This window comes from Eutrigla gurnardus (genome assembly GCF_963514095.1).
Source record: "Eutrigla gurnardus genome assembly, chromosome: 6".
In the NCBI taxonomy this organism is placed as follows: Eukaryota; Metazoa; Chordata; class Actinopteri; order Perciformes; family Triglidae; genus Eutrigla; species Eutrigla gurnardus.
In genome coordinates this window covers 8,918,767-8,932,461 of record NC_139920.1, presented here as the reverse complement: position 1 = coordinate 8,932,461, position 13,695 = coordinate 8,918,767, and the positions used below count along the sequence as shown (strand labels likewise).

The 13,695-nt window shown below is 43.6% G+C and overlaps 2 protein-coding genes across 4 annotated transcripts in view; one reads left to right on the top strand and one right to left on the bottom strand.

The window, feature by feature from the left end:
• agxta (alanine--glyoxylate and serine--pyruvate aminotransferase a) overlaps positions 1–13,695 on the bottom strand; it is a 212,923-nt gene that overhangs the window by 186,204 nt on the left and 13,024 nt on the right. The gene's annotated exons all lie outside the window — the stretch shown is intronic.
• On the top strand, positions 2,032–12,407 carry boka (BCL2 family apoptosis regulator BOK a). Of its 3 annotated transcripts, none has more exons than XM_084012198.1 (5): positions 2,032–2,176; positions 2,417–2,727; positions 4,471–4,599; positions 8,829–8,992; positions 11,169–12,407. In XM_084012198.1, exons 2-5 carry the CDS (start codon positions 2,514–2,516, stop codon positions 11,292–11,294), a joined length of 633 nt encoding a protein of 210 aa, XP_083868324.1. In that variant the 5' UTR covers positions 2,032–2,176; positions 2,417–2,513; the 3' UTR covers positions 11,295–12,407. The 3 variants fall into 3 exon arrangements, with proteins under 3 accessions (XP_083868324.1, XP_083868323.1, XP_083868325.1); XM_084012197.1 differs by having other exon boundaries at positions 8,829–9,017; XM_084012199.1 differs by lacking the exon at positions 8,829–8,992.

The following is a 13,695-nucleotide window of genomic DNA, read 5'->3' as shown; positions in this document are numbered from 1 at the left end:
ATAAAAAAATAAAAGTACTAATACCACACTGTTTTATACAGAGGCGGTTATATTATTATGTATTATGTCATTAGATTGTTATGACGCATGCATTCATGTTCAAGCAAGATTTTTACTGTTTTAGTTGGTTGAGGTGGAGTTCATTTCAATGATTACATATTTATGCCTGCAACTATTATTTAATTATGGAGTCATCTGCTATTACGCTCTCAGTTAAATCGATGTTGTGTATAAGCAGCAAATATTTGAGAAGCTGAAACCAGGAAATGTCCTGCCTTTTTCTTAAAAACATAAAAATAGATTTGCATCATCATTGCCTATTGACAAACGGCAGCTCACCATGACCTTGCACCTTTGTTCACCTGACGCGTGTTGGAATAACATGCTTGTAACGCCTGCTGCAACAATAAGCACACTTACCAATGAGACGCTGTGTGCTGGTGAAGTTCTTGCTGCGAAGCTATTGATATTATTTTTGATTTTGTTGATCACATAGTCATGATTAGCAGAATCTGCCTTTTTGCCTCCGGTATTAACAAGGAACTTCAAAGTGGTAAACAAAGGAGGGCATTCCTCGGGCAGGCTCCAACAGCATCGAGCAGGGCGGGGCGGCTTCCCCAGAAATGACTGCTGCTCATCTTCTGAGGAAAACCGTCCTGTTAGGGATGTTTGGTCACATCAACTACAGGGACTCTTAATAGATCCAAGAAGCTTCATCCATTTAGTCCACTGCCTTTATCTACCAGGTCTAGTTCGTAGACGGTCTGCATAGAACCTTTTGATGAGCACATGAAACGTGTTGCACTTGAGAACCGCTGACGGAATGCAGTGTGTCATCGGCGTGAGGGAACACCTGTAACCGAGCTTCCCTGTTTGAACAGGGCCGTACAGAAACGCTGAGTCATGAGTCAAACACCTCTACCCACGCCACCAGATTCACCAGAAACCAAAGACAAGTCACCGTCTGAAGGGGAGCGTTTGTTTCATCCAAACAAGCTGTATGCTAAGCTTCATGTTCAACAAAGAGTAATCAATGGGTTTCCTGTCAAATAGAGGATCATTGGGGATTGTTTTGTGCAAGCACACATTGTTTTTGACATGATCAATTCTTTGTTTTGTAACACAACAACCCCTGGGGCACAATAATGTAATAACATACGGGTAAGATGCCACATCAAGCCCGCACACCTATCATTAATATATCCACTTATGATGAACAGCTGAGGTTATACTGGTTCATATCCTGTCTGTCTGTCTGTCTCTCTGTGTGTTTAACACACAGAAGTGAGACTGGCATCCATCATGTCACTTAGAAAGTAACAAACAAGAATGGGAAAACTTGTATTATGTGTTTGTGTCTCAGGCGAAGACCTGCAACGCTTGAGGAAATAACCCTGATGATGTCACAGTGATGTCATCGGGGTGGCGTTAGCTCATGCTTGGAGACTAAAATGAATAACGGAAAGCATATGTTGCAAACCAGAGGCATGGAGTGTAAAAGATGTGGACATTTAGCCAGGAGGGAAGGTCTAAGGAAAGGATGTGATTGGTTGCATTGTGGGAAATGTAGGATTGTTTATGGAGTCTCTCACAAATTGCTCAACAATATTGACTAAAATGTTGTACTTTATAAATAACCTGATTATTAAGAAGTGTTCCTCTCACACATTTCAGAGATGATGAAGATATATATATATATATATATATATATATATATATATATATATATATATATATATATATATTTTGTCAAGCTTCGTGTGGATGACCTTGGTGATTGTTTTATGCACACATTTTTTTTGTTTTATTAGTTTTGTAAACACAACAGCCCTCGATCAGAATAATGTAATAACATACAGGAATGTAAAATACCACATCAAAGCCCGCACACCTTTAATTCATATACACACTTATGATGAACAGCTGAGGTTATACTGGTTCATGAGAGAGAGAGAGGGAGAGGGGGGGCAGGGGGCGGGGCTTGTGTATCTCCGCCTATGGACTTCACAATAAGTGCCCTTAGAAGGAAAGTCTGTCAGACTATTAGCTGCACAGCTTTTTTGCGGTTTGACAGGCAGCAAGTCTTCAGTTCCCAAATGTGAGTGATGAAAACCAGCTTCCCGCTCCGTGACTAGTTAGGATGCAGGATAACGTGTGACGGACTGCCATCTCTCGGGTAAGTGTTACTGAAACCCTCCTCACCTGCACTACGAGCGAGTTTTGTCGTAACTTTATGGACCCTGCATGTGTTCTGGTCTGAAGTCAAACTTCCAGCCTCTACGTGTTATATAAGCTGCAGCTCCGCTACACGCTCATTGCGTTTGCATCGGTCAACTCAATCCAGGCCATCAAAAGGTGTCTAATCTGCGTGTTTGCTATGCGGGATAATCTCCATAAATCTTCCTATCCATACCAGTGGAGAGGGGCGGAGCGGCGGGGGACGTGTGCCGGGCAGAGAGGCGGCGGCGGCGGGGAGGCGAGCAGCGCGGTCCGCGGCGGAGGACCGGGGACACATGGAGATGTTGCGCCGCTCCTCTGTGTTCGCGGCCGAAGTGTTTGACCGCTCGCCCAACGACAAGGAGCTGGTGTCCCAGGCCAAAGCGCTGTGCAGGGACTACATCCACTCCAGGCTGAACCGGGCCGGGATAGGCTGGTCCAAGCCGGAGCACGGACTGGCCGCGTCAGGTGGGACGCTGGGGGACATCTCCTCGGTCCTGCTGTGGTTGGGTAAGTTCTGGGGCCATGGTCCACCAAGCACTGGGGGAACTGGTTCCAGCCTATAGAGACTGATGGTCAGACTCACATGAGAGGTTCTTTATCTTCCCACAGATGTTTAGATTGGGTTTATAGACCACAGAGGTCACAGAGGTCACGTAGAAGGTATTTGTCCAAGAAATGTGAGGACTGCAGTTGGATTTCAAGTTAGACACAGTTGGCTTTTACAAGGCAGACATTAATATTAGTAGACTCAGAGTGCTAAAGTTTGAACTTTTACACCAAGAAAAAAGTAGTAACGCATAAATAACACACAAATAAAGCATTAAAGGAGATACAGGTCCATCCATCCATCCATCCATCCATTTTCTACCGCTTATCCTGTATTCAGGGTCACGGGGAGATACAGGTCTACCTGGAAAAGAACAACAAACTATTTTGTTGAACCTCATTTAGAGACATTTAACAGTTAAAGAAAAAATACGTAAAAGGGAATAAATTGAACATGTAAAATGATTTTACAGAGAGTTGAGGTCTGGGGGAGCCGGCTCGCCGCTGCACCTGTGAACTCAATAACCCGGCTAATGTTTGACATCAATCAGAAACACGCTTAATTTTTACTGCAACACCTTGAAGGAACAAATTAGAGATGCAATTTCATTTAGGTCCTATTTGTGTGTTTGCCCATGAAAGCTGGATGTTGACGGCTCCTCCTGTCTGAGGTTTCACATTATGGTACGTGGTTATCAGCCCACATCCAGTTGAGGTAATTATGCACGTCACTGGGAGTTCGGCTCCAACAGAGACTGTTTGCTTGTTTTAAAACCCAGGAGATGTTTGGGAGCACGCTCCGGCAATGAGTTCAGAAACTGGGATCAAAGAGAGTTGGCAAACCGCTGACACCAGAATGAAGAGATTCCATTCACGACTTCTGGACTTTGTTCCTTTAAAGTCTACTAGACGTGAAGTCATTGCTGGTTACAACAAACCATCTACTGCTCATAACTTATATTATATAGTTTGACATTTTGGAATATGAGCTTATTTGCTTTTCTCTCATTTAGAGATACTTTTGGACGTATGACAGTCAAAAAAATGTACATCACATAAAATGTATAAATTGATTAAACAATATTTTGAGGAATCTTCAGGCCTGAGGGTGGCAGGCTGCCGGCACATGTGACCTCCAAGTAACATCAAGAAACTGAAAATACGTAATTAAAAAGACGACCAAAAGCTGAAGCTACGACGTCTGTGTGTTCGGTACCAGGATGTAACATTAACAACAGGTCCTGTTCCGTCCTCCTTCTTTCTCTGTAAAAAGAGTCTCTGGATGAAACGCATCAGATCAAATAACATTAGTGATGGAACGTAGCTAAGTTAGCTAGCTAGCTAAGTTAGCTAGCTAGCCAAGCTAACGGCCTTGTCGGTGACGTACGTTGTGTGACAAAGAGAGATGTAGTTCCCTGTAAACTAAATGATACGACGACAAACTGAGACTTTCTGGACATGAAAAATAATCGTTTAAATAGAAAAACATCACGTGTCAAATGTGTGGTACAATACAAACGGGATAAAACCTTGTATCTGGGTCTGGGCAGGACTCTGTTGAATCAAACAAGGGGAAGAGTCAGCTATTAACATGTAAGAGGTAGTTATCTGCTTCTTTCAAGTCTTTACAGACTGAAGGCATTTTGAGTCTGACAGTACAGACAGTCAGTAGTCTCAGTCTCACTGACTTTGTGTTTTGTCCAGGTGATGAGTTGGAGTACCTTCGCCCCAACGTGTACCGCAACGTGGCGCGACAGCTCAACATCACCGTGGCGTCCGAGAGCATCGTGTCCGACGCGTTCCTGGCCGTGGCCGCGGACATCTTCTCCACGGGTACGTCACGCCGCAGTCTGGTCGCCTTGTAAATCAACCGTGTGTGCAGCAGGCCTGCATCATGGGAACTCACTCTACCGCTTTGTTATCAGGTACACTAACTTTGAAGCAACGGGAGATTATAGAGCGTTTCTGCCTTTTTAGGGAAGTTCTTCATTTTATTGTCATTGTGCAGGGGGAACTTCAGAGTTTGAGACGGACTCAACTCAAAAGGTTTGGAGGACTTATGTTCCTGCTCCTATTAATGTTTTACCATTAGAGCAAGCCATCGTTTCTATTCCAGCCTCCTCTCTTTTTGCTGGGCGACGGCAGGATTCTCCACTTATTCAGAGACATTTTGTTGCCCTCATTATCCACTTACAGGAAAGGAACTGGGGGCGAAACATTCAGTCCATATTAGGTGAACGTTTTGCTGGAGTGACTGAGCGAGTGATTGTTGCAGACAGTTTGGACCCCACCCAGGGAGTTCAGCCGTGGGCCTCGGCTGGTTTATACCTGAGGGCCTGTAACAAAGTAATGAGGAGTCAACGGCACAGCGAAGAACATTACTTGCTGCTGCATGCTCTGGGATTTACATGGAATCATTTGCAGTTGGTCTTTAGTGTCAAACCCAGCCGTCTGACAGTAAAGCTGACAGTCTGGACGTGTCACTGTGTGAAGAGGAAGTCCGTGGGCAGCAGCAGCACATACTTGTCTAATGTGTGCGAGTCATGCTGTCATGCTGCTTCACTCAGATAAACACGAACACCACCAACATGTTACGCCAGTTGTGAAACCTTTGTTTGAAACCCACAGTTTCAGCCGACTCCAGTTCCCCTCACGCACGCATACAACACTTTTAGCTCATTGTGTTGGTTTTTATAGCCCTCAGGTTTCGGTTCAGTCTCATCCGTTTCATCTGTGTTGTTACCAAGCAACCGATAAGTCCGATGAAGCTGCTGTCAACGGAGAAAGTTAGGGAGTAGCTAGCAGAGCTCATGAGTGAATACTGGGTCCGAATGAATGCTAACGAACCTCTGCCTGCTGGATGTGTTTATATGTGTTTGTTTCCAGTCTCACCATATCAATCATCAAAAGTCATGTGAAAAGGAGATAATCTGTCAGTGTTGTGTTTACAGCTTGTCTCGGCGTGGCCAAAAACACACAATACAGGTTTCAAACGTTTCTGTGTTAGAGCCTCTAACTGTATGACTGTACTGAACTACTGCCTCCAGTACCAGTACCCCGTTTACTTACGTAATAATAAAGGTAATTTCCACAGGGCTGACATGTAGAGACAGACAGGTAACCAGTCTATCACAGGGCCGACATGTAGAGACAGACAGGTAACCAGTCTATCACAGGGCCGACATGTAGAGACAGACAGGTAACCAGTCTATCACAGGGCCGACATGTAGAGACAGACAGGTAACCAGTCTGTCACAGGGCCGACATGTAGAGACAGACAGGTAACCAGTCTGTCACAGGGCCGACATGTAGAGACAGACAGGTAACCAGTCTATCACAGGGCTGACATGTAGAGACAGACAGGTAACAAGTCTATCACAGGGCTGACATGTAGAGACAGACAGGTAACCAGTCTATCACAGGGCCGACATGTAGAGACAGACAGGTCACCAGTCTATCACAGGGAGACATGTAGAGACAGACAGGTAACCAGTCTATCACAGGGCCGACATGTAGAGACAGACAGGTAACCAGTCTATCACAGGGCTGACATGTAGAGACAGACAGGTAACCAGTCTATCACAGGGCCGACATGTAGAGACAGACAGGTAACCAGTCTATCACAGGGCTGACATGTAGAGACAGACAGGTAACCAGTCTATCACAGGGCTGACATGTAGAGACAGACAGGTAACCAGTCTATCACAGGGCTGACATGTAGAGACAGACAGGTAACCAGTCTATCACAGGGCTGACATGTAGAGAGAGACAGGTAACCAGTCTATCACAGGGCTGACATGTAGAGACAGACAGGTAACCAGTCTGTCACAGGGCTGACATGTAGAGACAGACAGGTAACCAGTCTATCACAGGGCTGACATGTAGAGACAGACAGGTAACCAGTCTATCACAGGGCTGACATGTAGAGACAGACAGGTAACCAGTCTGTCACAGGGCTGACATGTAGAGACAGACAGGTAACCAGTCTATCACAGGGAGACATGTAGAGACAGACAGGTAACCAGTCTATCACAGGGAGACATGTAGAGACAGACAGGTAACCAGTCTATCACAGGGCCGACATGTAGAAACAGACAGGTAACCAGTCTATCACAGGGCCGACATGTAGAGACAGACAGGTAACCAGTCTATCACAGGGCTGACATGTAGAGACAGACAGGTAACCAGTCTATCACAGGGCTGACATGTAGAGACAGACAGGTAACCAGTCTATCACAGGGCTGACATGTAGAGACAGACAGGTAACCAGTCTATCACAGGGCCGACATGTAGTGACAGACAGGTAACCAGTCTATCACAGGGCTGACATGTAGAGACAGACAGGTAACCAGTCTATCACAGGGAGACATGTAGAGACAGACAGGTAACCAGTCTATCACAGGGAGACATGTAGAGACAGACAGGTAACCAGTCTATCACAGGGAGACATGTAGAGACAGACAGGTAACCAGTCTATCACAGGGCTGACATGTAGAGACAGACAGGTAACCAGTCTATCACAGGGAGACATGTAGAGACAGACAGGTAACCAGTCTATCACAGGGAGACATGTAGAGACAGACAGGTAACCAGTCTATCACAGGGAGACATGTAGAGACAGACAGGTAACCAGTCTATCACAGGGCTGACATGTAGAGACAGACAGGTAACCAGTCTATCACAGGGCTGACATGTAGAGACAGACAGGTAACCAGTCTATCACAGGGAGACATGTAGAGACAGACAGGTAACCAGTCTATCACAGGGCTGACATGTAGAGACAGACAGGTAACCAGTCTATCACAGGGCTGACATGTAGAGACAGACAGGTAACCAGTCTATCACAGGGAGACATGTAGAGACAGACAGGTAACCAGTCTATCACAGGGCTGTCATGTAGAGACAGACAGGTAACCAGTCTATCACAGGGCCGACATGTAGAGACAGACAGGTAACCAGTCTATCACAGGGCTGACATGTAGAGACAGACAGGTAACCAGTCTATCACAGGGAGACATGTAGAGACAGACAGGTAACCAGTCTATCACAGGGCTGACATGTAGAGACAGACAGGTAACCAGTCTATCACAGGGCTGACATGTAGAGACAGACAGGTAACCAGTCTATCACAGGGAGACATGTAGAGACAGACAGGTCCCCGTCCTGCATGTCTTTAGACTGTGGGAGGAAGCCGGTCAGAACTCTAAGAGTTGCCTAAGTATCCACTTCTAATATTATATGCATAAATCTGTGAATAGTAAGTGATGTAAGAACTGGCATAAATAGACAAATACTCTCACTTGTAACAAACAGGCAGGAATTGTAAAATATGGGTTGTTTTGCCACGAGGTTAAGACAGCGATAGTTTCACTTTATGTCTTTGGCATCTAGTGTTTAAATTAGGATGTACATACAGTGTAATTTATTAGAAATATGATCCAGCATGTACGTCAAAGGAGGCTCGAACAAAAGACACCGTTGATTTGCATTATGGGAAGTGTTAGAGCTTGATGGCGTATCACTGCCAAAAGTTGTTTTTAAAAGATAAACCTTTATTAATCATCACTAAACTCACCATAGGCAGTTTAAAGTTCTGGAAGTTCCAGGTTTCTCAGTTAAAGAGATCCTTGGAATGAATCGTCCGACAGTTACAGAAGATGGATGGCGTCGAGGCTCATTTTGTATCTGTTAGACATGTAAACACTGCAAAAATAGTCTGAAGCTTTGACTGTAAATGGTGCGACGGCAGAAAGCTTTCCTCAACAAGTGAACTAAGCTGGAAAAATGATCTGCTCACTTATCTGCAGCCCCCGGCCTTGTGTTTGGGTTTTCTCCTGTGTGGGACAGACGGCATGTCGGCCTTATGCCGAGCTGCTGCTGAGCTTTCACTGTTGGCTGCTGACAGTCGCTTGATGCACTAAAAACTCCTCAAAACTACACTTTCATTTTCAACTTTTCCTCAAATGAACCAAAAACGAATTTATTTGCAACACTTGGCACTATTTTCCTGCAGCAGGACACGAGTCTCTGATTCTGTGTGCTGATTCTGTGTCTCCTGTCAGGTGTGACCTGGGGAAAGGTGGTGTCTTTGTACGCTGTGGCCGGAGCCCTGGCAGTGGACTGTGTTCGCCATGGTCATCCAGCTATGGTCCATACTATTGTCGACTGCATGGGGGAGTTTGTCCGCAAGAGCCTGACCTCCTGGTTGAAACGGAGAGGAGGCTGGGTAAGGAACCTGACCACCTGTTTGTGTGAGTGCTGCTGATGAAGTAACGCCGAGGCCTCCAGCTTCACGGCAGTAAACTGAGCTGGGGGTTGTTTTCTCCAGCCGGAAGTCATGCAGGACGGAGCAACGATGACTAACCCCGAGCACACATGTTAGTTCTGAGTCCCAGCATCGATATTATAGGAATATTATATCGGACTTGAGATGATAAAGTTAATGAACTAGTGCTCCAAATAGGTTTTGTTGTTTTGTTTTTTAGGGCGTGATCACAGTGTTTTCCGGTCTGGATGCTGTCTGTGTTTTCATTTTACAGCTTAAACTCTTTCAATGTGTTTTTAGAACATGAACGTTAACTGTAGCAGTTTGGTCGCGGAAAAGCTAGGTATTCAGCATCGTATTGCACTTAGCTCCACCCTCTTGTCATCTCTGGTTGCAACAAACCAAGATGGCAACGGTCAAAATGCCGAACACGAGGCTTCACATAATCCATAAACCAGTGGGTGACCCCACCGACATCCATCCATCCATCGTCTAACGCTTATCCTGTATTCAGGGTCGCGGGGGGCTGGAGCCGATCCCAGCTGTCATTGGGTGAAGGCAGGGTTCACCCTGGACAGGACGCCAGTCTATCACAGGGCCAACATGTAGAGACAAACAACCATTCACGCTCACATTCACACCTACGGGACCTTTAGAGTCACCAATGAACCTATCCCCATCCTGCATGTCTTTTATGGGGTCAGTTCAGTCTCATTAATAATGAATGCACAGAGAAGGATTCACAAATGTATTTTGTGATTTATATATAAATGACTCTCTTCTGACAAATACATTTCGTTTTAAATAAATGTAATATAAATCCATAAATATATGAATTAAAAAAATATTTGCAATTTTCATCAAAAATGTATTTGTATGTTGTTACATTAATATACAAACTGGAATTTAAAAGACGCTTTTAATTTGTGAACTTGTTTGCATTTGTTTGTGAACTGGTCTGTATTTGTTTGTGGATTTTTGAGACTCTCCTGACGTGGCTGGATTCACAAATGCATTTTTTTCAACAAGGAACTCTCTGTAGCCAATCAGATGCCTCCCTCGTTTTCAGCCAATCACGTGACTGCATTCCCACGAGGGGTACCTCACCATGGCCAGAGCACAGCTTTTTCTCTGCGCATTTTGCGTTGCTTTTCGGTAAAAGAAATAAGAACAAAAAGTATTTAAAAAAGTCTAAATCTAAAAAAGAGAACCCGGAGAGAACCCACGCTTACACGGGGAGAACATGCAAACTCCACACAGAAGGAACCCAGGCCGACCCGGAAATCGAACACGGGATCCGAGCTACCCACTACACCACCGTGCAGCCCCCCCAACGACATATTCAAATTTAAAGATATCAAGCAAAGAAATGCAGCAAATGTTCTCACATTTGAGAAGCTAGAACTATCAAATGTGACATTTTGAATTTAATACCAAAAAAATAATAATTTCTGTCAATCGAGTAATCAACTGATCATTTTAACTCTAATGAACATTCACAACACCACCTCTCCCATATATACTGTAGGCCTACATACATATGCATACCAATTAAAGATAAACATCACATTTCCTGACACTGTGGTGGGATGAATGTCTGAGATATGTAAGAGTCCCATGTTGCTGACATTCACAGTATTGAGCAGCTTGTATGACCACAGGATTAAAACCCTGTGCGTTGGCATTATTAGCCCGTGTCCACTCCTCAGCTGATAGAAGACTCTTCTGCAGAGTCCTGTTAGTGAAGAATGGGCCGTCTGATAACAGAAACAATAAATTGCAGAAGAAGGAACAAGGCCTGGCAGCATGCCTCTGCGTATGTGCTGCTCTGCTGGAAAGAGCAGCACAAGCGAACAAATGCGCCCATGTGCTCAGAGGCATGGCTCCCAAGTCTGCAGAGAAGTGGAGTGTGACTAAATGAAGAGCAATGCATTGTATAACTGACCTCGTAGGCACAACCGAGGGACCGGTCTACCCTCAAACTGCAATATTATCACGTCTAGCAGCAACACGAGACAAGAAGGATCTGAGGTGTCGGGACTTAAACTGCTGTCTGGGGAATCTCATTGTCTATGTTACATAAGTAGATTTGTGGAAGGAGACATTGCTCACATGGAGCTCCTCTGTGCCGTTCCAGGTGGACGTAACGAAGTGCGTGGTGAACACCGATCCCAGCTTCCGCTCTCACTGGCTGGTGTCTGCCGTCTGTGCCTTTGGACACTATCTGAAGGCCACCGTGCTGTACCTCCTCAGGGAGACGTGAGAGACTCGGGCCCACGCTGCACTTTAGCAGAGCGACCTCCACCACCACCACCACCACCACCACTCCACTACTTTGGATTATGTTTACACTCATTTGCACTGAGCCGTCACGGATGATCACCTGTCCCGTCTTCTGCTTCTACGCTATTTTCTATTTATTGTTTATTAAAATGTTAAAGCACACATTTGATGTGAATATATAAAATCACCCACTGTTCATATTTTTAGCTTTTAATGTTTCCACAATCAGCGGGACTTGGCAGTAGTTTGGATGCCCCTAGTGGTTGAATGTGGTAATTACTGTAAATTGAGAATATTTACACTCCTGAGGTCAGTCATGAAGACCTGGGTGGGATGTGCTGGATAAATGCAACGTGTCCCTATAATTAAGGGACTACTGTATGGAAAATATTCATTTTAGCGTTTTTTCTTTTAAATGCCAGAACCATTTAAAAGGAACAAAATCGTTACGATTGTCGACGTTAATTGCTTCCTTCACATTATTCTTAAGTCATCCTGTAATATGATCAATTGGTGAATTGAAATGAAACATTTTGACTGGGGTTCCACCAACTTATTCATGTTTAAATTGGGGCTCACACCCTTAAATTAGTTATGCTTGTCTTCCTTAATTTATTAAAATTGAAACAAGTGATGCCCATTCACTATGTTGTGTTTAGATATTTATTTTCTGAGTCAAGGGAACAGAAAATAATATTTATGTTAAAAATTAAACTATGAGATTCAGCTCCCATCCCAATACCTTTTGCACATTCCCTCATGAGTCTGATGAATTCAGATCACTATGCATTTAATACAACCTTGTCTCTCTCTGCGTTGTCCACTGGTAGTGTATGCCCTGCTGTATTGTAGTCACTCAAATGCAAGTTACACTATATTTCTGTCTGAGCACTTTGATAACATTTCATTTTGTAAGTAGAACTTGTCCCATGAATAATTTCACTATTATACGGCATGTAGGAGTCCTAGTAAATAAACAAACGTTTGTGAGTCATCTGCCATTTTAAATATTAACATTCATAAATGGTTGTTACTAACAATTAAGTCAGCAGCTGTTAATGTTGATACGTTAATAAACAGAGTTCGCTTTGCAGCTGCTTCCCGGTTGTCCTTTAGACGAGTCTTCCATATGAAATAAAGGGCTTATAAAGCTTCCATGAATGGTAACTCATGAGAAAGTGGTACTATAATACTAGTCATAAAAATGTGAACGCTTGACTAACATGAAGTAGATTTATACTGAGATTCTGTACTTCAAACACAGGTATTTGTACCCAACAGTAAGAATTAAGCAAGGCATTAGTTAACTCGGTGTGGGTTCAAGGGTTCAAACTGTTTTTAATTACATCAACCAAACAACAAACGTAGGAAGTTTTCTTGCTGTCTGTTATCAAAAATAATGAAAGTCTTTTCCCGACTGTGACAGAAAAGGCTATGGAAAAGGTTTTCATCTTTTATGGAAGTTGTGGATGTTATATTAATGTTTTACTTGTAGTGTAAGCGTTTTGCTTAACATATAGGCTGTTTTCTCTGTTAAGCTCTCAGGTCAGCTACATCTTGGTGTGAATGACTTTTTCCTGCAAAAGCAAAGCAACGGCAGGAGCATTGATGGCTCTTTGTCGCCACCTAGTGGTTGATCAGAATCAGGAGACGCAGACAGATTCAACAGTCAATGACATGATGAAATGTAAGCAGTTTGTTCCACTTCACCCTTTCACTGATCTTACTGCGTGTCATTTTAGTTTGATTACTTCTCCTCCTTTTATTCATCTATCTATCTATCTATTACTCTGTTATTTTAATGGAGTTCAGAAGTTGTGGTGTTTTTGCTTTAAGAAATAGAATGTGAAAGATCACTGAACAAATCTAAATCTATAGGTATCGATCTCTGTTTAATTAACAAGATTACGGATTTATATCTATATTTAAGTGTCTAATAAGTAGTTTTGTATTTAACTTTTTCCCTCTCTATCTAAGGGAACACCATGGATATCGAGCCTCCTGAAATCGGTTACGTGAACGCACCGTGAACTGTTTTCAACGGGACGGATCTACTCATGTATCCCTGACCTACTAGCAATTTTCCAAGTACATTTGTGATTAAAGATGTAACAGGACATTCAGGTCGTTCTTGCTAATCCAAAAATGTACCTGTGAATCCTCTGATTCAGATCACCAGCAAACAAAGCTTTTAAATATGCAAACACACGTTTTTGATTCGCGTCGACACCTTTATTACATATTTACTTGCAATAAAAAAATGTTTGAACGCAGTGTCGATAGTTTCGCTCTCAAATCTCAAACCTGTTTGGTTGCACAATAAACACATAAACGTATAACTATGGACACGAGTACTAAAGTAACTCATACTGGATACATCA